The following is a 25,274-nucleotide window of genomic DNA, read 5'->3' as shown; positions in this document are numbered from 1 at the left end:
TTCGAGCCTATACAGCTTGGAGTAAGACAACATGCATAAAGAGGATGATGTGGTCAAAATACTCATTTGCCTAATAATTCTGCACTCCCTGTATATTTTTAATGGTTTTCCAGGTTTTTTTTTTATTGCCATCATGCAGCATTCTGGAAATGCAACAGTTTTTTTCATATAAAATTTCTAGTCCAGGTGGCATAAACCCATGTCCTCAGAACTAAACTCTATTAGGCCCCTTTCACACTTGTGCGACTTTTCCTGTGTGTCAAGATCCTACGGGGTAAAATGACCGCACCAGCTAGGACGACACTGGCTGCAAAAATCGCCTAGAGGCGATTCAGTTCGCATGTGAAGCGCTATACAAGTCATTTATTCATTTACAAGCGCATTTGACCATACTAGTGATAGTTGGTCATGTCCATTTGGTGAGTGCAAATCCCTGTGGGGCGTGCAACAAAGCACCAAGTTTTAAAGAGCACCTGCACTTTTACACTGGAAAAGTTTTTTTTATGGGACTCTGTTATTATATTGATGTGTATTTGTTTATATTGCGTCACTGAATGTGAAACACATTTTTTGTATGAGCATTTGATTACCACATGAAGTGTTAACGTGACTAGCGCAGTTTATTATAAATTATTAGCCAAGTTGTGTTACAAACTGGTACACATTTTAGCTGCAGCTGTCACTATCTTACTTAATGATTTTATTATTTGAGCACTATTCAGCACGGGTCCTAGGCGCAAATTATTTACACTTTTTTCATTGTGCAGGCATATAGCCTGCACCGCTCTTTCTTAATTCCCTCCATTGAGGAGAATTTATCAAAACTAGAGCAGATAGAACCTGGAACATTTGGGCATAGCAACCAATCAGCTTCTAGCTTTCATTCTCAAAGCTTGACTGAACAAGCTGAAGATAGAAGCTGATTGGATGTTATGCACAGCTGCTCTAGATTCTTTCTGCTCCAGTTATGATAATTACCCCCCCCCCCCCACTGAGTTACCGTATATACTCGAGTATAAGCCGACCCGAATATAAACCAAGGGACATAATTTTACCACAAAAAAATGGGAAAACCTATTGTCTCGAGTATAAGCCTAGGGTAGGAAATGCAGCAGCTACTGGTATGGTAAATTTCTTTAATGTTCTAAGCAACCAGCATCCAGTATTAGACCCGGTCAAAATTATCCCCTCTATTCCTCTGCAATATAAGTCAGAGGCATGTGCAGACATGGTGCAGGGGTCAGAGGCATGTGCGGACATGGTACAGGGGTCAGAGGCATGTGCGGACATGGTACAGGGGCCAGAGGCATGTGCGGACATTGTACAGAAGGGGGTCTGTCTCTGTCTATCTGTCTCCCTCCTCCTCCATACTTGGCTCAGTATAGGTTAATTAATACACATCTGACTAACCTGGATGGATGGTCAGTGTTGCGGTACCTCTCTTCCCGAGCTCCAAAGTACACGAACCGCCGCTAACCGCCGAAGTGCAATAGGTTCCAACCGGCAACTCTCTCCATACACCGTCCTTAGTGGCCAGTAACCCAATCCCCTCCAGTAACGAGACCAAGCTCCATTATGAGGGTAAAACACAAACTCATTTACTGTGGGCTACCCGCCCGTATTGATGCAGGTCTCCCACCTGGTGGACACTCCCCTAGGGGACCAGATGGGAGACTGAAATAACAGACATTAAAATCTATAACTTTATAACTGCCGAACATTTTATATTCATATAACGTATCCCCAGATAGCCTGGAACTGAGGGCATATTATTTATGCAGGTCTCCCACCTGGTGGACACTCCCCTAGGGGACCAGATAGGAGACTGAAATAACAGACATTAAAATCTATAACTTTATAACTGCCGAACATTTTATATTCATATAACGTATCCCCAGATAGCCTGGAACTGAGGGCATATTATTGGGGAATAGCGCCCAGATCCCATCCGCATAGTCCGATCGCCTCGTGGTCGACATACGAATGGGCGACTTCATGTAAAACGGCAAAGCAGACGAACACAATATGTCCAGTATACGGATGGGTCCGTCACATGGCTCCCTCCTTGTGGAACACTCTGGCAGACCCGGCTTGACCCTTTGGCGGGTCAACTTGGGGATGACCGGACGGAGAAGGCGTAGAGACGTCTGTTTGCCGAGATAATCCATCCGCATTCCCATTCTGCTTACCGGGTCGGTAGCTGATGGTGAAATTGTAAGGCTGTAGTGCCAGACTCCACCTCAGCAGTCTGCCATTGTCTCCTGAGACCCGGTTAAGCCAAACTAGGGGGTTGTGGTCCGTAATGAGGGAAAATTCTTGTCCGTATAAATAAGGACTCAATTTCTTTAGTGCCCAGACCAGGGCTAAACACTCCTTCTCCACTGCCGCATAACTCACTTCCCTGGGTAGTAGTTTTCTGCTGAGATACGCGACAGGGTGCTCCCCTCCATCTTCCCCGACCTGGCTTAGCACAGCCCCCAGTCCATACATGGAAGCATCGGTATGGACGAGAAAACGTTTGTTAGGCACTGGGGCAGCCAGGACAGGGGCATTCACTAGAGCTTGCTTCAGGGCCCGAAACGCGGCTTCACAAGCTGGCGACCACAGGACCTGCTTAGGTAAGTTTTTCAGGTCCGTCAAGGGCTTGGCCACCGTACTGTAGTCGGGGACAAAACGTCGGTAATACCCTGCCGTCCCCAGGAAGGCTAGCACTTGGGTCTTGGTGATAGGTGTGGGCCAGTTAGCTACCGCCTCGACCTTAGCTGGCTCTGGTCGCTGGGTCCCACATCCTACCCTGTGACCCAAGTACTGCACTTCTGCCATGCCTAAATGGCACTTATCTGGCTTCAAGGTCAGGCCGGCGGCCCAAATCTTGTCCAGCACCACCCCCACGTGGACTAAATGTAGACCGCAATGTCATCCAGGTACGCACACGCGAAGTCCTGGAAGCCATCGAGGAGTCTATCCACCATACGCTGAAAGGTAGCCGGAGCATTCTTCATTCCAAATGGCATAACCTTAAACTGGAATAGGCCAAATGGGGTGACGAAGGCCGACTTAGGGATAGCATCCTCGGCCAGGGGGATCTGCCAATAACCCTTGCACAGGTCAATGGTGGTCAGGTAGCGCCCCCTGGCAATGCGGTCTAATAATTCGTCTACCCGGGGCATCGGGTACGCGTCAGTGGTGGTCCGTTCGTTGAGCCGCCTGTAATCTACGCAGAACCGGGTGGTCCCATCTTTCTTAGGCACCAGGACTACAGGCGAGGCCCAAGGGCTGTCTGACGGCTCGATAACCCCCAGCCGAGTCATCTCCTGTATCTCCGTCCGCATTTCCTCTCGGACTGCTTCAGGGATACGGTATGGGGGTTGTCGTAGGGGGTTCTGTCCGGGCGTCTCGACTTTGTGCATAGCTAGTGTGGTGTACCCGGGTTCTTGGGAGAACGTCGCCTGCTTCTCCCACAGAAGCTGTCTTGCCTGTACCTTCTTTGCTGGGTTTAACCGGTCTCCTAGCTGCACAAGGCTCGTAAGGTCCGTCTGGGGATTCCTCTCTAACAAGTCAGGTAAAGGTAAGTTCTCGGGGTCATCCGTAGCTGGGGCACAGACTGCCGCAACATCTTCTGGTCGCTCCTGATACTCCTTTAACATGTTCACATGAAAGGATCGCTGGATCCCTTCATCTGAACAGCTGGCTATAAGGTAGGTAGTATCACATATCTGCGCTAATACTTTATACGGGCCCTGCCAAGATGCTTGCATCTTGTTTGCCTTCACAGGTTTGAGCACTAGAACCTTCTGCCCAACCTGGAAGACCCGCTGTCGGGCGCCCCGATCGTTCCACCGCTTCTGTCTCCCCTGGGCCGCCTGGAGATTTTCCCTTACCATCAGGGATAGTTTCTCCATGCGGTCCCGGAGTTCCAGGACATATGGTACTATGGGGGTCCCTTCTTGCTCTGTCTCCCCCTCCCAGTGTCCTCTAATGAGATCTAGGGGTCCTCGGACCCTTCTCCCATAGAGTAACTCAAAGGGGGAGAACCCAGTAGATTCCTGGGGCACCTCTCTGTATGCAAATAGCAGATGAGGCAGGAATCGCTCCCAGTCTCTGCAAGTGTCAGTAAAGGTCCTCAGCATCTGTTTGAGGGTACCATTAAATCGCTCGCAGAGGCCGTTGGTCTGTGGGTGATACGGTGAGCTAAGCAGCGGTTTAATGCCGCACACCTTCCACAGTTGCTGGGTGAGCACAGCGGTAAACTGAGTTCCCTGATCAGAGAGAATCTCCTGAGGGAACCCGACCCTAGTGAATATCTTAACCAGGGCATCAGCTACTGTCTCTGCCTCGATATTAGACAGCGCTACTGCCTCTGGGTAACGTGTGGCATAGTCCACCACGGTAAGAATGTACTTCTTACCGGAGGGGCTAGCCCTGGCCAGTGGACCTACAAGGTCAACGGCTATGCGGGAAAAGGGCTCCCCAATGATAGGCATCGACTGAAGCCTAGCTTTTGGGTGATCTCCCCGCTTTCCTACCCGTTGACAGGTGTCGCACGTGCTACAATACATCCGCACGTCTCGGTTCAAATTGGGCCAGAAAAAGTTTTGTGTGATCCTATGAGCTGTGCGGTGGGAGCCTAGATGGCCCGCTAACGGCACATCGTGCCCAATCCGTAAAATCTCCTGCCGGTACTTGGCAGGTACCACTAGCTGTCGCTTGTGCGGAGGGGTGCTCGGTTTTTGGGACGGTCTCGGGATCCTGTACAGCCTATCCCCCACCCACTCGTAGTGCTCCCCATCTACTCCTTCCTCCCCTGAGTCGGCCCTGGCCCTGTACTTCGCTAACGTCGGGTCTTCCCTAGTCTCCCTTCCGTACATCTCTGGGGTATCCCAGCCTAAAGGGGCCGGATCTAACATACACGTCGGGGTAGAGGGTCTTACCTGGGTCGCAGCAGCAGGTGGGCCGGCTTCGGTGGCACGGGTCTGGGCCCGGGTCGTGACAGCGTCTACTGCAGCGGGGCCCATGGGAGTATAGGCTGAAAGGAGGGGGGCCAAGTCATTGCCAAGGAGGACATCGGCGGGTAAGTCTTTCATAACCCCCACGTTCACTTGTCTAGCGCCCACTCCCCAATCCAAATGTACCCGGGCAACGGGTAGTCGGAACACGGCACCTCCGGCTACTCGTACTGCGACCGTGTCCCCGGTATGTTGGTTCTCGGATACTAGGTGCTTCTGGAGTAAAGTCATGGTCGCACCGGTATCCCGTAGGCCACTGACCTCCTTCCCGTTGACCTTGACACACTGTCTGTGGTGCTGCCTGTTATCTCGGTGGGCCGCCTGAACGGGGTCGGCCTCATGCAGAATACCCCAGCATTCCTCTTCCTCCACACAGTGAGTTGCGGGGAGAGGTGGTCGTGGATTGGCCCCTGGGGGTCTCTTCCAGGACTGACTTTGGTTGGCATTGTTCATCGGGCACTCCGGTCGCTTGTTTCCCAGCTGATTGCATAGGTAGCACCGACTGGGTTGGGAGTATTCCCGAGAGTTAAACCGGGGTGAGCGGGGATACTGGGTCGACGGAGGGGGTGCTGAGGGCCGATTCATAGGGGCTTGGTAAATAGTAGCTGCTGGCTTGTATTCCACCCTGGCGGGAGCCTTGGTGGCTGAATTGTCCAATTTTCGGGCATCCGTATACTCATCCGCCAGGCGAGCTGCTTCATGGAGAGTGGAGGGTTTATGGTCCCTTACCCACTCTCTGACCCCTGTTGGTAATTTGTCGAAGCAATGTTCCAACAGAAACATCTGTAGCACCTCCTCTCCGGACACAGCCTGGCACCCCGCCATCCAGTGTGCGGCGGTGCGGTGCACCTTACATGCCCATTCAACGTAGGAGTCCCCAGTCGTTTTTACAGTGTCCTGGAACCTCCTTCGGTATGCCTCGGGTGTAATGGCATACCGGGAGAGTAGAGCTTCCCTGACGGCCACATAATCCCCGATCTCCTCGTCAGGGATGGCCCGAAAAGCCTCACTGGCCCGGCCGGATAACTTGCCGGACAATATAGGGATCCAGTCCTCCAGGGGTACCTTGTGCAGGGCACATTGCCGCTCAAAATCGGCAAGGTACCCATCGATCTCTCCTTCTGTCTCACTGAAGGCTTTAAATGCTGCAAACGGAACCTTCTTTCTTTCCCCCGTGTCTGCTGTGACTGGGGCTGCTGCAGTGCCGCTTTGGCGTAGCAGGTTGGCCTCCACAGCGGCTTGGGCTTGGGCGATAATTTCCGCAGATGGGTTGGGACCATAATGGGCCAGCCTAATTCTTACCGCCCGGTCAAATCTCTCTTCTTTGGGGGTTCTGTCGTCTGGGCTGAGTCCATTGGTTCCCTCTGCTGCTGGTACTCCATCCATTACCAGCAATAATGTGATAATGTCCCCCTTTTTGAGGTTACTGGCCTGTCCGCCTCTTTGCTCTAATAAATCCTTTAAGGTAGCTCTTCTCAGGTTTTGGTATTGCAATTCCATTTGGTCCTGGTTGTAGTGGTTTCTTTGGGCGCTGAGGTTCATCCCACCGCTGCCACCAGTTGTTGCGGTACCTCTCTTCCCGAGCTCCAAAGTACACGAACCGCCGCTAACCGCCGAAGTGCAATAGGTTCCAACCGGCAACTCTCTCCATACACCGTCCTTAGTGGCCAGTAACCCAATCCCCTCCAGTAACGAGACCAAGCTCCATTATGAGGGTAAAACACGAACTCATTTACTGTGGGCTACCCGCCCGTATTGATGTAGGTCTCCCACCTGGTGGACACTCCCCTAGGGGACCAGATGGGAGACTGAAATAACAGACATTAAAATCTATAACTTTATAACTGCCGAACATTTTATATTCATATAACGTATCCCCAGATAGCCTGGAACTGAGGGCATATTATTTATGCAGGTTTCCCACCAGGTGGACACTCCCCTAGGGGACCAGATAGGAGACTGAAATAACAGACATTAAAATCTATAACTTTATAACTGCCGAACATTTTATATTCATATAACGTATCCCCAGATAGCCTGGAACTGAGGGCATATTATTGGGGAATAGTGCCCAGATCCCATCCGCATAGTCCGATCGCCTCGTGGTCGACATACGAATGGGCGACTTCATGTAAAACGGCAAAGCAGACGAACACAATATGTCCAGTATACGGATGGGTCCGTCACAGTCAGTCACTGTTCCGTTCCAGAATCCTATTCTATCCAGGCCAGGCACAGGCCTCATCGACCTCCCCCTGACCCCTGCTGTGGCGAGGCGCCGCCAGGAATGAGTGGTGCCAATTCAAAAATGGCGGCAGGCGGTGACATTACATCACTGGGCAAGCGCCCGGCCACGGCACCCAGCAGAGCTTGTACGAGTTCGCCGGAGCCTGGCAGACTTTGGAACGGCGCATATGCAGTTGCACTGTTGGCCCGCAGCCATCTTTTCTACGGGCACCGCTGGCAGAAACGGACACCGACTTGAGTATATACCGAGGGAGGCATTTTCAGCCCAAAAAAAGGCTGAAAACCTTGGCTTACACTCGAGTATATACGGTATATGATTTAAAACATTATCAAATGATCCGTTGCAATAATCACTCCACTGGCTATAGAAACACATAACATACCTAATAGACATGTCTTCTGTAATATAGTATATCTCACGTAGCATGATCTTTCCAGAGAGGACAGAAAAGGAAAATGATCCTGTAAAACACAAACGAAATTCTAAATTAATTTCCTATGCAAATTTACAAGCCATGAATCAGAATGTTTAAACATTGTTTTCCTTGTTCATAGCCCCACAAATGAATAGACAAGCCTAGCCTGGTTCACAGCCCCTTACATTGAGAGAACATTGCTCTACATGCAGGAACTTAGGGAAAATGATGTAAAAGCACCAGTCAGTCCCTCCCATTCCCCCCAGCATGGACTTGCTTGAGGCATGAAAAATCCAGCCACACAGCTACAATTACCATTAAAGAAGAGGTTAAGTAATTCCATTTTATTTAAATCATTTAATGTGCCAATTTTACATTTTTAATGCCTGTTCATCAATCTAAGAGGAAAAAAATAAAAGCTTTACATCGACTTTAAAAACTTTTGTAGCTATGTATCATGAATCAAAAGCCTTCTCCCTTCCACAGCTCATTATTGATTAATCTACCTATTCAATAAGGACCAATAGAGCTATACAGGAACAGGAACCAACCAAGTTTTCAAGAACCCAGGGGGTTAAAGATCATAAAAGGTGCATAAAAACCCCAGAGGGTAGCTGGTGTTATGGCTTTATGTTTTCTACACCAAGATCTCCTTTACTTTACTCATTAAAAATTACATTGTGACAGTAAAGCATTTCATACAGATACAGGCAAGTAGGAAAACCGATTCCTGCAGAACTCTTACATAAAAAATCATTCTTCCCTAGACAAAAGGACAAGGGTTCAGTAAGCTAGCATTACACAAATAAAGAAACATGGATGTCACTGTTAGCTTTAGGCTTTTATTATCTTGTCAGCAGGAAAGCAGCAAGTTCTGGCATCAGCAGAACAGGCCTTTAACAAAAATACAGTGCTCAAGCAAGATTTTCTGTGAAATTTATCATTTGATTTTAGATGAAAGTGGAGAATATCGTAGAACATATAATTCATTGCGAGGGTGTAAGCATGAGCTTGAGAGAAGCGTAAAAATGGAGCTAATTCACGTAAAGTCAGTGTGCATAATATTTGCATGGTGACCCAAATGGCAGAATTGTATCTAAAATTTCTCAAAGTGTATTACTTTTTAAATAACAGATTCTTTATGTGCAACGTGAGGATTCCGTAGTGTCACAAGCGTTTAAGTTTGAAGCAAGCTACTTTTCCTAAATACATTTGTCATTATCGACTAATAATTTAAGACCATGTTTCCATTTAAAATTTTCAATTAAAGCGGAGGTTCACCCAAAAAAAAAATTAACATTACATTCAGCTGAGTTGTCCTAATGACAATCGGCTGTTTTTTGTTATTTTTTATCCCCGTACATACCGTATTTTCAGCCGAACGTCGGTGCGCAGGTGCCGTATAGAGCCGCACCGACGTTCGGCTTAATTCGGCAACTCGTGACGCGCTGTATGCGGCGGTCGGAAGCCTGTCAATCAATTAGGAACGCCCAGTTCCGCAGAAGACATACCCGGAAGCGGTGGTGAAAATACGGTATGTACGGGGGAAAAACAGCCGATTGTCATTAGGACAACTCGGCTGAATGTAATGTTAAAAATTTATTTTTGGGTGAACCCCCGCTTTAAATACGTACACATTGGAGTGTTGCCACTCCAATGCATTACAAATAACATTGTTAAATTATATTACATACCGTATTTTCGGGCATATAAGATGACTTTTTAACCCCTGAAATTCTTCTTAAAAGTCAGGGGTCGTCTTATACGCCGGTAACCAAACATGCAGACCGCGGCCGTCCATTTTTCAAAATCCACGCCTCCTTCTCCTGCTGTTACATGATATGCGGGACACTCAGCTTCCGAGGAGACACTTCAGTGTTCCGCCTATCACGGAGGCCCTCTCGTCCGAGACCGAGGACGAGAGGGCCTCCGTGATAGTCGAACACTGAACACAGTGTCTCCTGGGAAGCTGAGTGTTCCGCCTATCACGGAACAGCAGAAGGAGGCGGTGCAGATTTTGAAGAAAATGGACGGCCGCGGTCTGACAGATACTGCATGTCTCAGGATAAGGTAAGGGATCGTCAAGACATGCAGTGACACAGTGAGGCATGTAATGGGGCACAGTGAGTCTGGCATGTAGTGGCACAGTGAGGCATGTAATAGGGCACAGCGAGTCTAGCATGTAATGGTACAGTGAGGCATGTAGTGGCACAGTGAGGCATGTAATGGGGCACAGTGAGCCTGGCATGTAATGGCACAGTGAGGCATGTAATGGGGCACAGCGAGTCTGGCATGTAATGGCACAGTTTGGCATGTAATGGTGGCACAGTGAGGCATGTAGTGGCACAGTCTGGCATGTAATGGTGGCACAGTCTGGCATGTAATGGTGGCACAGTCTGGCATGTAATGGCGGCACAGTCTGGCATGTAGTGGCACAGTAAGGCATGTAGTGGCACAGTAAGGCATGTAATGGTGGCACAGTCTGGCATGTAATGGCACAGTGAGGCATGTAATGGCACAGTGAGGCGAGGCATGACTAGTAGGAAGGGGGTCATCTTATACGGCGAGTATATCCCAAAACCAAAATTTTAGCTGGAAAATTAGGGGGTCGTCTTATATGCCCAGTCTTATACGCCGGCAAATACGGTATATTATAATATTATATTTTATACTTGTAATATGATTTAACATGTGTTCATTACATATACAGGCTCTGCTGCCTGCACTGCTACTTCTCATCAAAAACTCCCTTGCTGCATTGAGCCACTGAGAGCTCCAGAGGTGGAGAGTGGGGGGGGGGGCAGAAGAGGAGGTAATAAGCCACTCTGTGCAAAACCACTGCACAGAGCAGGTAAGACATATATATATAGTAGATATATATATTTATTAGCGGTGATATAACAAATCTTATTGTAACATTCAATATTATAGAGCAGGGGCCTCAAACTGGCGGCCCTCCAGCTGTCGCAAAACTACAAGTCCCATCGTGCCTCTGCCTGTGAGAGTCATGCTTGTAATTGTCAGCCTTGCAATGCCTCATGGGACTTGTAGTTTCACAACAGCTGGAGGGCCGCCAGTTTGAGACCTCTGCTATAGAGATGTGTTTTCGCAGTTTTCTGAAGATTCATTGGTCTGAGAAAATTGTCAAACAGCACCCCAGCCCCATAGGTAAAATCAAAATTCAGGCCTCGTGCACACTGGACGTTATTACGTAAAACATTATAAAAAGGCCAGTATCTTTGCAGTGAGTTTTTCAACTTTTTCAACGTTTTTGCAATAGCGTTTTTTATCGTTTACTAGGGGCTTTTAGCGTTTTTCCAGCGTTAGCGGGTTTTCTTTTTTTTTTCAGTTGATCAACAACTTTAAAAACCGCTGGTGAGCGACGTTTATCAGCGTTAGAGCGTTTTTGCAGCTAAAAAACGTCTCTCAGAACCCACTAGTTTTGGGTTTTTTTACTGCTCAAAAACGCCACTGCCCAAAACTGCTGATAACAGCCTATGTGTGCATGGATGGCAACACATAAGATAACAGGATGGAGAGTTTAATGACTGTAGAAAAAAACGTCTACAGCCAAAAACAGCTGCTGTAAAAACACCAAAAAAAAACTCCAGTGTGCATGAGGCCTCATTCAAAGGAAAGATCATTGCAGTTTTATTTACATGGATAATGCTGAGCTGTGTTTTTTTTTTGTGGGTATTTAACTGTGGAATCATTATCATTGAAAGCGTTGTTTTGCCTACAGTGAAATTACAATTCTCCAATCCTGTGTTATATGTGGTTGATAAATATTGTTATAATAAAAAGGAAAATTTTAAGCAAAATATATATTATTGTATTGTCAATTGTATGTCAATTAATAAAACCTAAAAAGTGCAATTCAAAGCATGGTAAGTTTTTTTCCAAACGAAATGAAGGCTCTTTTTTTCCTTTTCCCTATGTGGCTTTAAAAATTGGTTACCCTACAAAAACCTAATAGACAAAATTAAGGAAAAAAAACTGTACAAATAGCAAATATTAAAAAAGGAGGCAAATAAATGGTTTACTATGAAAGAGCTTCATTTAAAAGTAAAAAAAAAAATCTTTCTTTCCAATCATTTCTCAATTACACCACAATCCTTGTGTCCAGTTCTGCATGCGCTTTACTTGCATTTGTGGAGATTTTTTTTTTATTGAGTTGCATTTATATGTATTTTCTCTGCAATCACATCAGCTCTGATGCAGAGGATCACAGCATGCTGTATGTTTTTTTAAACGCACGTAAAAGCATTGCTAAGATGTAATAAACACTTCCAGAGAACAGCTGTTTTAGCTGGATTTACTCACACAGCAGGACCTTAGCTTACAAACTAAGGCTTTGTTTACACCCATGTTGCTCTTTCACGAATACTGGTGATTTTTTTACATTGTGGCCACAATAGGTGTATACCCCTGCCTTAGCCTAGGTTTCCACCATTGTGACCTGAAAGTCAAGAAATTTTGATGTGACTTCAAGCAATGCCTGTGTATTCTTGAGGTCTATGGACATCAAGACGCATCAAAGTCGAACCAAAGTAGTGTAGGGACAACTTTGAATTCGCACAGCTATGAACGGCACTCATTGGAAATCATAGGGTACGACTTGTAATGCGACTTTGCAGTCCCAAGTCACATGACAAGTCGCACTGCCCCCTTAAAGTGGAGGTTCACCCAAAAAGTTAATTTTTAACATTAGATTGAGGCTTGTTTTGTCAAGGGGAATCGGGTGTTTTTTTTTTAATCGAAGCAGTACTTACCGTTTTAGAGATAGATCTTCTCCGCCGCTTCCGGGTATGGTCTTCGGGACTGGGCGTTCCTATTTAATTGACAGGCTTCCGACGGTCGCATACATCGCGTCACGATTTTCCGAAAGTAGCCGAACGTCGGTGCGCAGGTGCCGTATAGAGCCGCACCGACGTTCGGCTTCTTTCGGCTACTCGTGGCGCGATGTATGCGACCATCGGAAGCCTGTCAAATAGGAACGCCCAGTCCCGAAGACCATACCCGGAAGCGGCGGGATCTATCTCTAAAACAGTAAGTACTGCTTCGATTTTAAAAAAAACACCCGATTCCCCTTGACAAAATGAGCCTCAATCTAATGTTAAAAAAAAAAATTCGGGTGAACTCCCGCTTTAAAGGGGCAGTATACTAAGTGTAAACTAAGCCTTATAGCAGGAATCAGCTGCAATGAGCGTGGGAATGGCTGAGGAAGAAATGACTTCAAGTCCTTAACTGTGATCCAAATGAAACTTGCAGTGCTGCTCTAAGCTGAGACAGAGATCTGCCCGCAGGTTGCAGTGAAGGGAGCTGGCGTCAGTGCACTCACCTCAGCCAGCATCTCTCCAGCCACCTTCCAGCCTCAGCCATGTGGCTGGAGAGATACTGGCTGAGGCCACATTCATCTACATACTAATGCACTGGGTTGGTGAGCGGCACCCCTTCTTCTCTTTAATAAAGTCCTTAACTGCATACATTTCAGCTTGTGCTACTGATCTTTGTGTACAAGTTTTTTTTTCCAGCAAAGCAGATAAGCATTTTCAGATAAATATTAAAAGAAAGTCAAAAATGCGAACTACAAAATGCCTGCATGCAATATTTTAAAGTTATTCTAAGAGCAAGAAAAAAAATAAAAAATAAAAATGTATTTGTTAATATAACGTAAACCCACTACACATGTGATCATTTTCCTGCTTCTATTGATGATTACCAAAGTACAACACTGTATTTCTGAGTGTTCAAAAAAAGATTACTTACCAATGTGTATGTAGCCATGTTTGTACAATCGATTTAGTACCAGTGTTAAAATAAGTCCTATATTCCTGGAATTGTAATAAGTTAGATAAATAATCCATCCACAGGACAAGATGGTAGCTGTAACAGAAAAACATGTTTGTAATAAATCACTGTGAAACCCAGAATGCTACTTGTACATCAGAAGGCATTCTAGTAATCAATCACAATTTTATCTTTATAGATGTGCTTAACTTAAAGCCCACCTCTAGGTAAAAGTTTTTTTGACTAGATCGAAGCCTCCTTCGGAGTTTGCAATCTACCATAAGCCCAGAGAGGTGGAGGGCTGCAGCGATGGTTGTCCTTCTGGAACTTTTTCCCCATCTCCACACAGGATCTCTGGAGCTCCGTCAGAGTGACCACCACGTTCTTGGTCACCTCTCTGGACACGGCTGATCACGTGGTAAAGAGTCTCCGTCACAGATCGGTGTTGCGGGGTGTCAGATTGACACCCTGCAACAACGATCGCCGTGATGCGCGCCCCCGGGGGCGCGCAGTGGCTCAATATCCTGAGGACGTCATATGACGTCCAGTCAGGATTTTGAAACCACTTTGCCGACGTCTTTTTGCAATAGGGAAGGCGGCAAGTGGTTAAAGTGGATGTAAACCCAATTTTATTTTTTGCTGTTACAATGTAAAGTAAAATATTTCCTATCATCTGTGCCCAGTCTTGCCACACAGAGTTAATCCAGCTCTGAGCAATCCTCTTTTATTGTTCAGTGAAATAAAACGGATTTACAGAGAAAAACCTTAGTCCGTTCCGCCCCCTTGCTGTGAGTGACAGGTTATTTACATATCTCATGCACTAGCTTGGAGACATGCATTATTTTTTAATTCCCACCCCCACTCCTTTTCTGAAGTCATGTTGTTACTTTTTTGGATTTTGACTGGATGTTACTGATCATAGCAGAATTTAGTGTAAGAAATACCCAGGACAAAATGCATGTTGACAAGGGGAGTGTAGAGGAGGACGGGGCACCCACCGAGCTCCAGACAACAGATCCACCCACAGAATCTGCAGTTTTTCAGTTCTTATAAAAGCCAGAGGGGAGACATTTGACAGGTAAGGGTACATGCAGGAGGAATCTATATCCTTATAGATCAGCACAATGGCAGTAGTTTAGAAAGGATGAGAGTGAGTTTACATCTACTTTAAAGGGTACATACAGCCCTAAGGTGAACATTGACCACTAAATATTAGTCTATTTAAGGAATTCTGACCTTGAATTACAGTTTCTGGCATAAACTGTCTGACTTGTAACCCAACAAACGATCCATACAATATCTCAGCATAAAATATTGGAACATTGATCATAACAAACTTACTTATTGAAAAAAAAAAAAACATGAACAAAGCAAGACAATCAAAAACAATCACAGGGACAAAATGCATTGTGAAAAAACCAAAGAACCCCTGCATTAGAATAATCAATATGTTTCAAATGAAAAATTATGAGACATTACCAAAAATCAATCCTCCTTATATAGATGTTTTTTTACACATCATGTCCATGAAGCCTATTCTAAAATGTTTAAACATATTTTTTTATTTGCACCTATTCATTTACAAAAAATATAAGCTTGTTCTCTTATTTGGTATTTAACCTGTCTTTATTTCTATATAAATAAAAATCTTGCAAGCTACCAAAAAGATGGCCAAACCTATATCACAACTATATCCATGCGTTATGGTGATAAAATTAATACATTTTAAAAAGGTGAAAAAACCAAATATATAGCCGTTAGCATTGAACACACTCTCATAGTGTGTGCTAAAAACATGTCATGTGTCTTTTTCAGGGGGATATGAGGGATCTAAGTTATATGATACCATATCCCCCTGAGGAAGACACGTGAAAGACCTGTGTAGCCACGCGTATGGGAGGGGCCAGGACAGTGGAGGAGACAGTACAGTATACACTCTCTTTGAGCAGCTGCTGATGCATACAAGTTTTTAGGCCTATTGGAGTGGATTTTATACTTTCTGTTTGCTGTAGATTGGTGAGCTGGAAGCACCATAAAAGTGTGAGTACCCTGACGTTTGTACCTTTAATAAGTTTAAACGATAATACACTATCCAGACTCTTTTTAATTTGAATTGAGGAAAGCATCATTGGATTTACCTGGGGGATCCCACAGAGACCGTTAAACTCAGAGCCCAGAGGTGGTTCAGCTGCTTTTCCAGACCAAACTTAGTTGTGTGGTCACATACCCTGAGGTATGTGGTAATCACACAGGGGGGGGGGGGGGGGGCACGTGTGTGAATTTTCTGTACCATTGCTTGAATCACCATCACACAGTCACAATATTATAACTTCAATATCAACCACCTTCACTGTGGACTTGCTTAATATAGGACTTTTTTACAATTACCTTTCAGTGTGGATTTGGAGCACTGTGCAATACTGTTATTCACATACCAGTTTATTGTTTATTTATTTCAGATACTTATATAGCGCCATCACTTTACACAGCATTTTACATATACATTGTGTATTCACATCAGTCCCTACCCTCAAGGAGCTTACAGCCTAAGGTCCCCAACACACATTCATACATATATACTAGGGCCAAATTTTTTATTTTTTTTGGACAGGATCCGATTAACCTAACAGCAAAAATCCAGAAAAAAACACATGATACAAATGTTATAAATTGAGTCGTAGTTCAGTGAGTAAAATAAGTATTTGATTCCCTGCCAACCAACAATAACTCTAGCTTCCACAGACTGGTTACAGTATGTGCTCACGTGGTACACAGATTAGTCCTGTCAATTTAAGGTGTTCCTAGGGACATGTTATGTGTATAAAAGACAGCGGTCCACATAATCTCTTTCGTCTCACCATCACGGGCAAGACCAAAGAGCTGTCAAAGGATGTCAAGAACAAGATTGTTGACTTGCACAAGGCTGGAATATGCTACAAACCATCAGCAAGAAGCTTGGTGAGAAGGAGACAACTGTTGGAGTGAATAATACGCAAATGGAAGAAATTCAAAATAACCCTCAATCGCCCTCAGTCTGGAGCTCCATGCAAGATTTCGCCTCATGGGGTTAGGATGATCATAAAAAACGTGAGGGATCAGCCTAGAACTACACGGGAGGAGCTTGTTAATGATCTCAAGGCAGTTGGGACCACAGTCACCAAACAAACCATTGGTAACACAATATGCCGCCATAGACTGAAAACCTGCAGCGCCCGCATGGTCCCCCTCCTCAAGAAGGCACATGTACAGGCCCATCTGACTTTTGCTAATGAACATCTAAATGGTTCAGAGAAGGATTGGGAGAAAGTGCTGTGGTCAGATGAGACCAAAATTTAGCTCTTTACGCTTTGGGATTAACTTGAGTCGCCGTGTTTGAAGGAAGAAAAATGCTGACTATGACCCTAAGAAAACCATCTCTACAGCATAGGAGGTGGAAACGGCTGTGGGCGGCTCCGCCCTGGACCACTCCCACCCAGAGGCACACAGTCGACATCTCCATGAGGCTTAACGAGACCCCAGCTGTGGCTAACACATGGTGCCCGTGGATTCCTCTATAGAGACTTTCCGGCAGCCCTCCTGTGACATTGCATGTGGAAGTTGCCACCCGCTCTAGCACTCTGCAAGTGCTCCAACATTTTTCATGCAAGTTTTTAGTGTTGTTTTATACTTATACAGTATACTGAATAAATTCCTAAGCAGTTTAAAGGATTGGCTTGGCGCTTCCCTCTCCTCTTTTTGCTCTCCTTTTGTTCATGGAGGTGGAAACATTGTGCTTTGGGGCAGTTTCTCTGCTAAAAGAAACAGGTTGACTTTGCCAAATTGAGGGACCAAAGGACAGGGCAATTTAATGTACAATCTTGGATAAGAACCTTCTTCCCTCAGCCAGAACACTAAACATGGGTCATGGATGGGTCATCCAGCATGACAATGACCAAAAACATACCGCCAAGGTAACAAAGGAATGGCTCAAGAAGAAGCACATTAAGTTCATGGAGTGGCCTAACCAGTCTCCGGACCTTAACCCTATAGGAAATTTATAGAGGGAGTTGAAACTTCGAGTTGCCAAGTGACAGCCAAGAAACCATAAGAATTTAGAGAAGATCTGTAAAGGCGAGTGGACCAAAATCCCTCCTGAGATGTGTACAAACCTGGTAACCAACTACAAAGAAACGTCTTACCTATGTGCTTGCCAACAGGGGTTTCTCCATCAAGTACTAAGTCATGTTTTTCTTGGGAATCAAATATTTATTTTACTCTGAACTGCAACTCAATTTATAACATTTGTATCATGTGATTGTTTTCTGGATTTTTTGGTAGATATTCTGTCTCTATCATTTAAAATACACCTATGAAAGAAAATTATAGACCCTTCATTTCTTTGTAAGTGGGCAAACTTACAAAAAATTTGCAGGGGTTCAAATAATTATTTTCCCCACTGTACATACACAATAAACTTACCCACGAGCAGCCAAACAACATTGGAGTTGTGTTCAGAGAGAAATCCTTCAAGTTGAGTAATAGTTGGGACAAAGCTATCATTTGTAAGTTCCATTGCGAGCAGTCTTCTAATTTACTGCCTGGAATAAAAAAAAAAAAAAAAAGCTCAGTAATCTGCAACAACAATTTAAAAAATATATACACAGATATATAGAAGAACTGTGTGTTCAACATTTGAAAACTCCATCAAACAGATTAAACATAAAATAACTGTTTTATTACTATCACACATTGTGTAACTGTGATAACAATAATGCAACCTAGTTACCAGCTTGACAGGTTCATTACAAAAATGTATGGAAAAAAGGAAAAAAATGCTTTGAGTAAGCAAGTAATCTCTAAATATATGTAACACAGAAAACCACTGTTCTACAGACACAGCACAGTAAAGCTGGGAAATAAAGCAATTCATGCGTCAGCACCATTTGTTCCAAGAACGGTCCTTGTATAGCTCAATACTGTTAGTTTGGCCTCTGCAGTGCAGCACTGTTTTCGCAGTCCAGAGGCATTTACTGATTAATAACATGATTTGGTGCTACCTTTATCCAGGTTATTTTTTTCATTCAAAGTAAACCTGTACTTTTCCCATTCAGAGCAAAGTAACAACTTTACCAATAGGCCCCTATTCTTATTACATTTCTTCTCTGTGCTCTCTAACCTTTAAAGGGGTTGTGAAGGTACAATTTTTTTACCTTAGTGCAGTCCTCCTTCACTTACCTCATCCTTCCATTTTGCTTTTAAATGTCCTTATTTCTTCTGAGAAATCCTCACTTCCTGTTCTGTCTGTAACTCCACACAGTAATGCAAGACTTTCTCCCTGGTGTGGAGTGTCGTGCTCGCCCCCTCCCTTGGGCTACAGGAGAGTCAGGACGCTCTCTACATTGAGATAGAGAAAGTAGCTGGGTGTTAATGGGCGTCCTGGCTCTCCTGTAGTCCAAAGGAGGGGGCGAGCACGACACTCCACACCAGGGAGAAAGCCATTACGGTGTGTAGTTACAGACAGAAGAACAGGAAGTCAGAAGAAATAAGGACATTTAAAAGCAAAATGGAAGGATGAGGTAAGTGAAGGAGGACTGCACTAAGGTAAAGGAAGCCATTTAGGAAAACAAGAAATTGTACCTTTACAACCCCTTTAAATAATCCTGTTAAGCCCTGAGAAAAAGTCCTGTATAAATCTTATAAAAAGATCCCTTCTCTTTTTCAAGCATTTGACTGGCTACTTGCCACACATGGTACAGGTTCACTTTTAAGGAAACTAGGTCTAAATGAAGACCTCTCCTTCTGAAGATGCTACTTGCCTGGCTTTCATGTAAATTTTACGAGTAGTTACATGCGTAGAGGGAGCAACACTAGACACTAAGGCCCAGATTCACAGAGAGCGGGCGTACATTACGCCGCCGTAGCGCAAATAATATACGCTACGCCGACGCAGCGCAGAGAGGCAAGCATGGAAGCCAGTGCTCCCAACGCTGCGTCGGCGTGGCGTATGTTTCAAAGGTGCAGGCCGGCGATGGTGGAAGTGGGTTTGACCCATGCAAATGAGGTGTGACCCCATGCAAATGATGGTCCGAGTGCCAGACAAGTAGGTTTACCGAACTGCGCATGCGCTGTGATGTGGACGCATCCCCCTGCGCATGCTCACAACCACATCGGAACAACTGCCTAAGATACTCCGGAGCAATGCGTACGCCATGAACGTAACCTACGCCCAGCCAGACACACGTCCAACGTAAAATACGCCGGCTTGTGTTCCCTGGTGCAGACCTTTGCATGTCTGCTGCTGAGTTACACCTCCTTTATGGGGCTTAACTTTACGCCGGACATACAACTTAAGCGCACCTCTCGTAGCCTGCGTCAGGCGCACGCAGGTTCGTGAATCGCCGTATTTCCCTCATTTACATATTTGAATGACTAATCAATGGGAGTGGCACCATGCTCCCAGCCTAAATGTACGCCCACTCTATGCCGGCGTAAGCAAGATACGTTGGCGGGGTGTAGCCTGGTTTTAGGCGCATCTCTGTTTGTGGGTCTTGCGCACAGATACAACGGCGCACATTTCAACTTACGTCGGCGTATCTTGTTCTACGTCGGCGTAAGTGCTTTGTGAATCCGGGCCTAACAGCTTAAGTCCAGGGCCAATCATCCATTCTGTACCCAAGTAATCCCACTCAGCACAAGCAGCCAGTCAGTGCATGGAAGCTTGCTGGAAAGAGGGAAGAGCAGATTGTCAAAGAGGTGGGCTCATCATTCTAGTGCTTCTACTTTCACCGTCACAAGCTTGGGGAGGGACAGGATCTGTGAGGCTTCATGTACACTAATGCCTTGTACACACGGTCAGACTTTTGACCGTGCAAAAGTCCGCTGTGAGTCCGTCGGAAAGAAAGAGAACAAGTTCTCTATCTAAGGTCCGTCGGACATCCGAGAAAAAAAGTCAGGTGGAGGCTACACACGGCCGAAATTTCAGAGAAAAAAAAAGCCTGTCTGACTTATTTTCTCGGAAAGTCCAGCCGTGTGTACGAGGCAATAGTGATACAAAAAATAGACGCCACTGCCCCCATCTATAACTGGCCATCACAGTAAGCAGCATTAGAAGGCTACATAAGATATAAACAGGACCAAGGATAAATCCAAGGGAAAAAGTAAGCTTGTTTTTTTCCCCCTTGGATTTATCATTGGCCCTGTTTATATTTCATGTACACAGCCTCTTATGACTGCCGGCCGCTGGAAAACCCAAAACGCATCAAAATCCTGGAAATATTTTACTGCGATTTTCCCACGTTTTGCGGGAGAAGGTCAAAAAGTTCCTCCTATCCTGAATGCTATTTTTCCACATTCAGGAGAGGGAGGTTGAATCTCCCTTAACCACAGCAAAATCCTATGTGTACATGGACACATACAGTAGGCTTTTATGGAATTGAGTTTAGAAGCTTTGGCAACAAAAATGTCAAAAGCTCCTAAACTCAAGTTTAGGAGCTGTAGTGTACATGAAGCCTTCGTGGTTAAAACAGAACTAAAGCCACCAAGGCACGATGGCAACTGTAGAACAAACAGAAACTAAAGCTGGGCATACATGGATCGAAGTTCAGCCATTCAGCACGGTTCGGACGAATTTTGATAAATGTTGCCACTGTGGTTCAACAGAAGAAGAGGATCAACCAAGTGATTTCTGTTCAACCACCCTGTCAGTATCTTTTCGCTTGATCGGCGCTGCAGGCAATAGGTTTCAGATTTTAAATGTGTAAGGGAGTCTCCCCTGCTGCCATAATACAATGACACAGCAAGGACTCCACCATCCACTTTGAATGTGTGAATGATAGAGTCTGGTCAGTTTTTTCTTTTAATCCACTGGCTGAAGACATAAAAAACTGACCCATGTATGGCCAGCCTACGATCACAGCTTCCTTGGCTGTAAAGGATGGGAAGGTTTGAAGGGGTGCCGAGACTTTATTAAATAAGTTTGGATAAAAACAACCCTTTGGTCAATGGAAAGTGCATATCCCCTTCATACATTTGGATTCATGATATGGCTCAATGAAAGATAAGTGGTGCCTGGTCAACAAATTCCACCACATAATGGCCATGGCTATTTCAACATTTCATGATTCAATTTCTACACTTCTTTCGTAAAATCACAAGTCAGTGCTTGTTCATGCAACGCAACACAACCACTATCTGTCTCATGATGCACACTTCCCATATTTTTGCATATTTTGTCTAATTTTAAGAGGGAGTAAGAACTATAAATATGTATAGTATTTTCACAGAATGCCTTGCATACAAACAGCTAGTGAAAAGTGCTTGATTTTTATTCTGCAAGATGGGAATCATCACTAAAAAATAGGATTTTTATAACAGCTTACCTGTAAAATCCTTTTCTTGGAGTACATCACGGGACACAGAGCTGCATAGCCATTACATGTGGGTTATAGAGTCTACCTTCAGGTGATGGACACTGGTGTAATCAATTAAACAGGAAGTTCCCTCCCTATATAACCCCTCCCCTACTGGGAGTACCTCAGTTTTTGTAGCAAAGCAATAAGTGTCCCAATATCCCCAAACAAGAGGGGTGGGAGCTCTGTGTCCCGTGATGTACTCCAAGAAAAGGATTTTACAGGTAAGCTGTTATAAAAATCCTATTTTCTTTATCGTACATCACGGGACACAGAGCTGCATAGCCATTACATGTGGGATGTCCCAAAGCAATGCTTACTGAGGGGAGGGAGACACCAACAACGCAGACCGCCATCAGACGTGAGGACCTATAATGCTGCCTGCAACATACTGCGCCAAAAAGCTGCATCCTCTTGCCGTCTTATGTTCACCTGATAGGAGTTAGTGAACGTAAGCACAGATGACCAAGTTGCGGCCTTAAAAATCTGCGTCATCAAGGCTTGGAAATGCATTGCGCATAAAGCGCTTACCATCCTGGTAGGGAGCACCCCCACAAAAAAACAGGGGGAATCCTACTCTAACCACAAGCCTGAATAATAACCTGATGAATCAACCTTAAAAACAGTTGATTTTAGACGCTGCCTGCCCTTTCCTGGGGCCTCCTGGTAGCGCAACAACATCAGTTTTCCGTATCCGAGCAGCCGCTTCAGATAGGCCTTGACCCTTCTTACTCCAACGAGAGAGAGAGTGTAACCATTTTAATAGCTGACCTGAACACTGCCTGCCCATCTAGGGTCTTCTGGCAGCCCAATAAAAACGTCAGCTTTCTATATCTGAAACCTTCAGATAGGTATTTAACTGCTCTCATCTCAATTGAGAGAAAAGCAATAACCTTTCCTTCCGTGAAACAAGGTTTTGAAAAAAGGGAAGGTAAGAATATCTAGATTCAAATGAATACTAGATCCTTCTAGTAAATAAGGTTGGGTGAGGATGAAAATCACTCTACTTGTAAGAATAATTGAGTATGGCTCTATACCAAGAAAGTTGCCAATACTGAAACTCTCTTGGAGGCTACCACAACCAAGAACACCAATTCCTTGTTAAAGGATGAAGAGAAATATGGTGCATCGGCCCAAGGAGCTGACCCTGTAAGCCGACAAAACTAGAGCCAATCCTCCGAGCACAAGGGCGACCCAACTGGTGGACTTATGCACGTCACCCCTTGTATAACAGCCCGGACCAAAGAGTGTGAAGTAAGCGACCTTTGGATGCAAGGCCGAGATCGGATCCTTGATATAACTTAAGGCTAGCTCCGTCTCCTTTCCAAATGTAGGAAGGCAGGAATTTTACCTTTGACAAACTTCCACGGATGCCACCATCTGGTTTCACACCAGGAACATGGGTCTTCCAGACCGTAGGATATCTGATCCTGGAGGCCAGCTCTCTTGTATGAATCAAGGGAATTGCCGCTGATTCTGAAAGCCCCGATCCTCGAGAATGTGGGCTATAATAGCCAGACCATTAATTCACCTGTTGCAAGGCAGGATGTAATACCCCCTGCAAAGTAGGCCTGGACAAGATGTTAGGGACTGTGGGTCCTCTACTACCACCCTTACTGTTCCTGCACCGAGAGGTCGTCAGGGTTATGCCGGAGTAATCAGGCCAGCTTCCGTTCTCCTCTAATGTTGCATAGAAGCCACAAAAGTCGCGGCACTGGGGGGAGAGACACAACCAGTGACAACTGGTCCCCCCGGATTACAAACACATCTGCCCCGCATGCGGGTGGATCCTTTATCCTTGACCCCAAGCTGTTCAATCTCTTGTTGAGCCTGGACGCCAATACATCTTATGTACAGGGTACTATTTCTGTGACATTTGGTCAGGAAAACAGTCGGGGTGTAGAGGTCATTCTCCCGGAGACACTTGTTGACGGCTCCATTTCTGTGGAAACAAACCACTTCTGTGTGACCAAACATCCTTGGGTAATCAAGGATTTGGGTGATCAGGTAAACTTGTGTGATCCAGCATTTTTATACATACAAACGTCTTTATGCGATTTTAGGCCTTTCTGTGGAAAAAAGTCTCTCTGTGTGACCAAATATCCTTGGGTAATCCAGGACTTGAGTGATCAGGTAACTAGCATCTTTATGCACTCAAGCATTTCTATGCAACTCTAACAAACATGCAACACCATACAGACAGAAACATGTATCCTTATGCGATCCACAATAAAACATGCTCTGTTACTTGTTTTTATCCCACATGCATTCCAAACTCATGTATCTTATGCAACATGCGGACTGGTAAAGAGGAAGTTATCCTCTGTAGATGTGCGTTTCCTCAATTAAGAGACGTTAGCAATGTGTACCAGCAACTGTGCATCCCTCAGATGTGCATTTGGTTAGCCTGAAGCCGACACCAGGCTGAGGACCATATGGAGGTCTTACTAGCCACCTATAGGAAAACCTCTCTTTACACTCTAAGGAGAAGATAGAGGCTTTGGCCAAGTAGGCAGAGGGAAGTTATATGCATCATGAATCTCTGAAAAGACTGCAGGTGCAATCAGAACCTGTAGGGCTTTTGATAGCTTCTCCTCGTTAGGCTGCAGCTCCTGTCTCCTGTCCTCTGACAGTGAACCTTCATCCCCAGCTCTTCTAATCCCTTTGTTTAAGGATTAAAGCAGGAAAAGGGACACACCCTGCTTTTTTTCTTTTTTTTTGCTTCTTGTGAGGATGCTGCGAACATAGCAGCTAACCTCTTGTAGAACAACAAATGTGATGCAAAAAACAAAACACATGCAGAGTGGCTGCAATGTTGGGGGAGGCTGCTTTGATTGCCTGACAGGTCTGATGGCTCAATCTGTGAGCTGTCTCTACAGGGGAGAATAAGGGGCCACCAGGTTCAGGTGGCAATTCCTTTTTATATTCCTACCCCTGACCTTATTCAATGGGGAGACCAAAGTCCTAAGCTAAAAGCAGAGGAGCTTAACCCAGGTGCATCAACAGCTGAACTTAGTCTGGCAGCAACAATGCCTGCTAATCTGCACAGTTAGATGCGGAGTAGGCGTCTTAGATGAATCTGTATCCAACTCACACAAGGTGCTTGCGTTTGTGTCCCCCCAGCTTTACAGAGCTCTGACGTCTGGGCCTTTTTGAAGAGCCCTCTCTGCGACTGCACTGAGCCAGTGAGCACGTGCGACATGGTAGAGCCTGAAGCTGAGGAAGTGGGACGCACAATAGACCAGCTAACACTTAAGCTTCCGTCTTTGGAAAGCATGGTAAGCGAAAACATCAGGCATGTCTTTTACTGCCCATAGTAGTGGAAAAACAGATAAGACTTGCAGCTACTCATGGAAGACAATGCTTTGCATAGGATTAAGGGCATTTTTTTTTTTTTTTTATGTACCAGCCCCTTCAAGGGGAGATAT

At 45.2% G+C, this 25,274-nt stretch overlaps 1 protein-coding gene across 1 annotated transcript in view; it reads right to left on the bottom strand.

The window, feature by feature from the left end:
• KIAA1109 (KIAA1109 ortholog) overlaps positions 1-25,274 on the bottom strand; it is a 393,986-nt gene that overhangs the window by 325,139 nt on the left and 43,573 nt on the right. Inside the window, 3 exon segments of the mRNA XM_040330387.1 lie at positions 7,637-7,715; positions 13,439-13,555; positions 17,918-18,036. Coding sequence (XP_040186321.1) covers positions 7,637-7,715; positions 13,439-13,555; positions 17,918-18,011 — 290 coding nt within the window. The 5' untranslated portion in view covers positions 18,012-18,036.

The sequence above is a fragment of the Rana temporaria genome, chromosome 1, assembly GCF_905171775.1.
Source record: "Rana temporaria chromosome 1, aRanTem1.1, whole genome shotgun sequence".
NCBI lineage: Eukaryota > Metazoa > Chordata > Amphibia > Anura > Ranidae > Rana > Rana temporaria.
The sequence above is the reverse complement of the archived record's forward strand: the minus strand, read 5'-3'. Positions and strand labels throughout refer to the sequence as shown.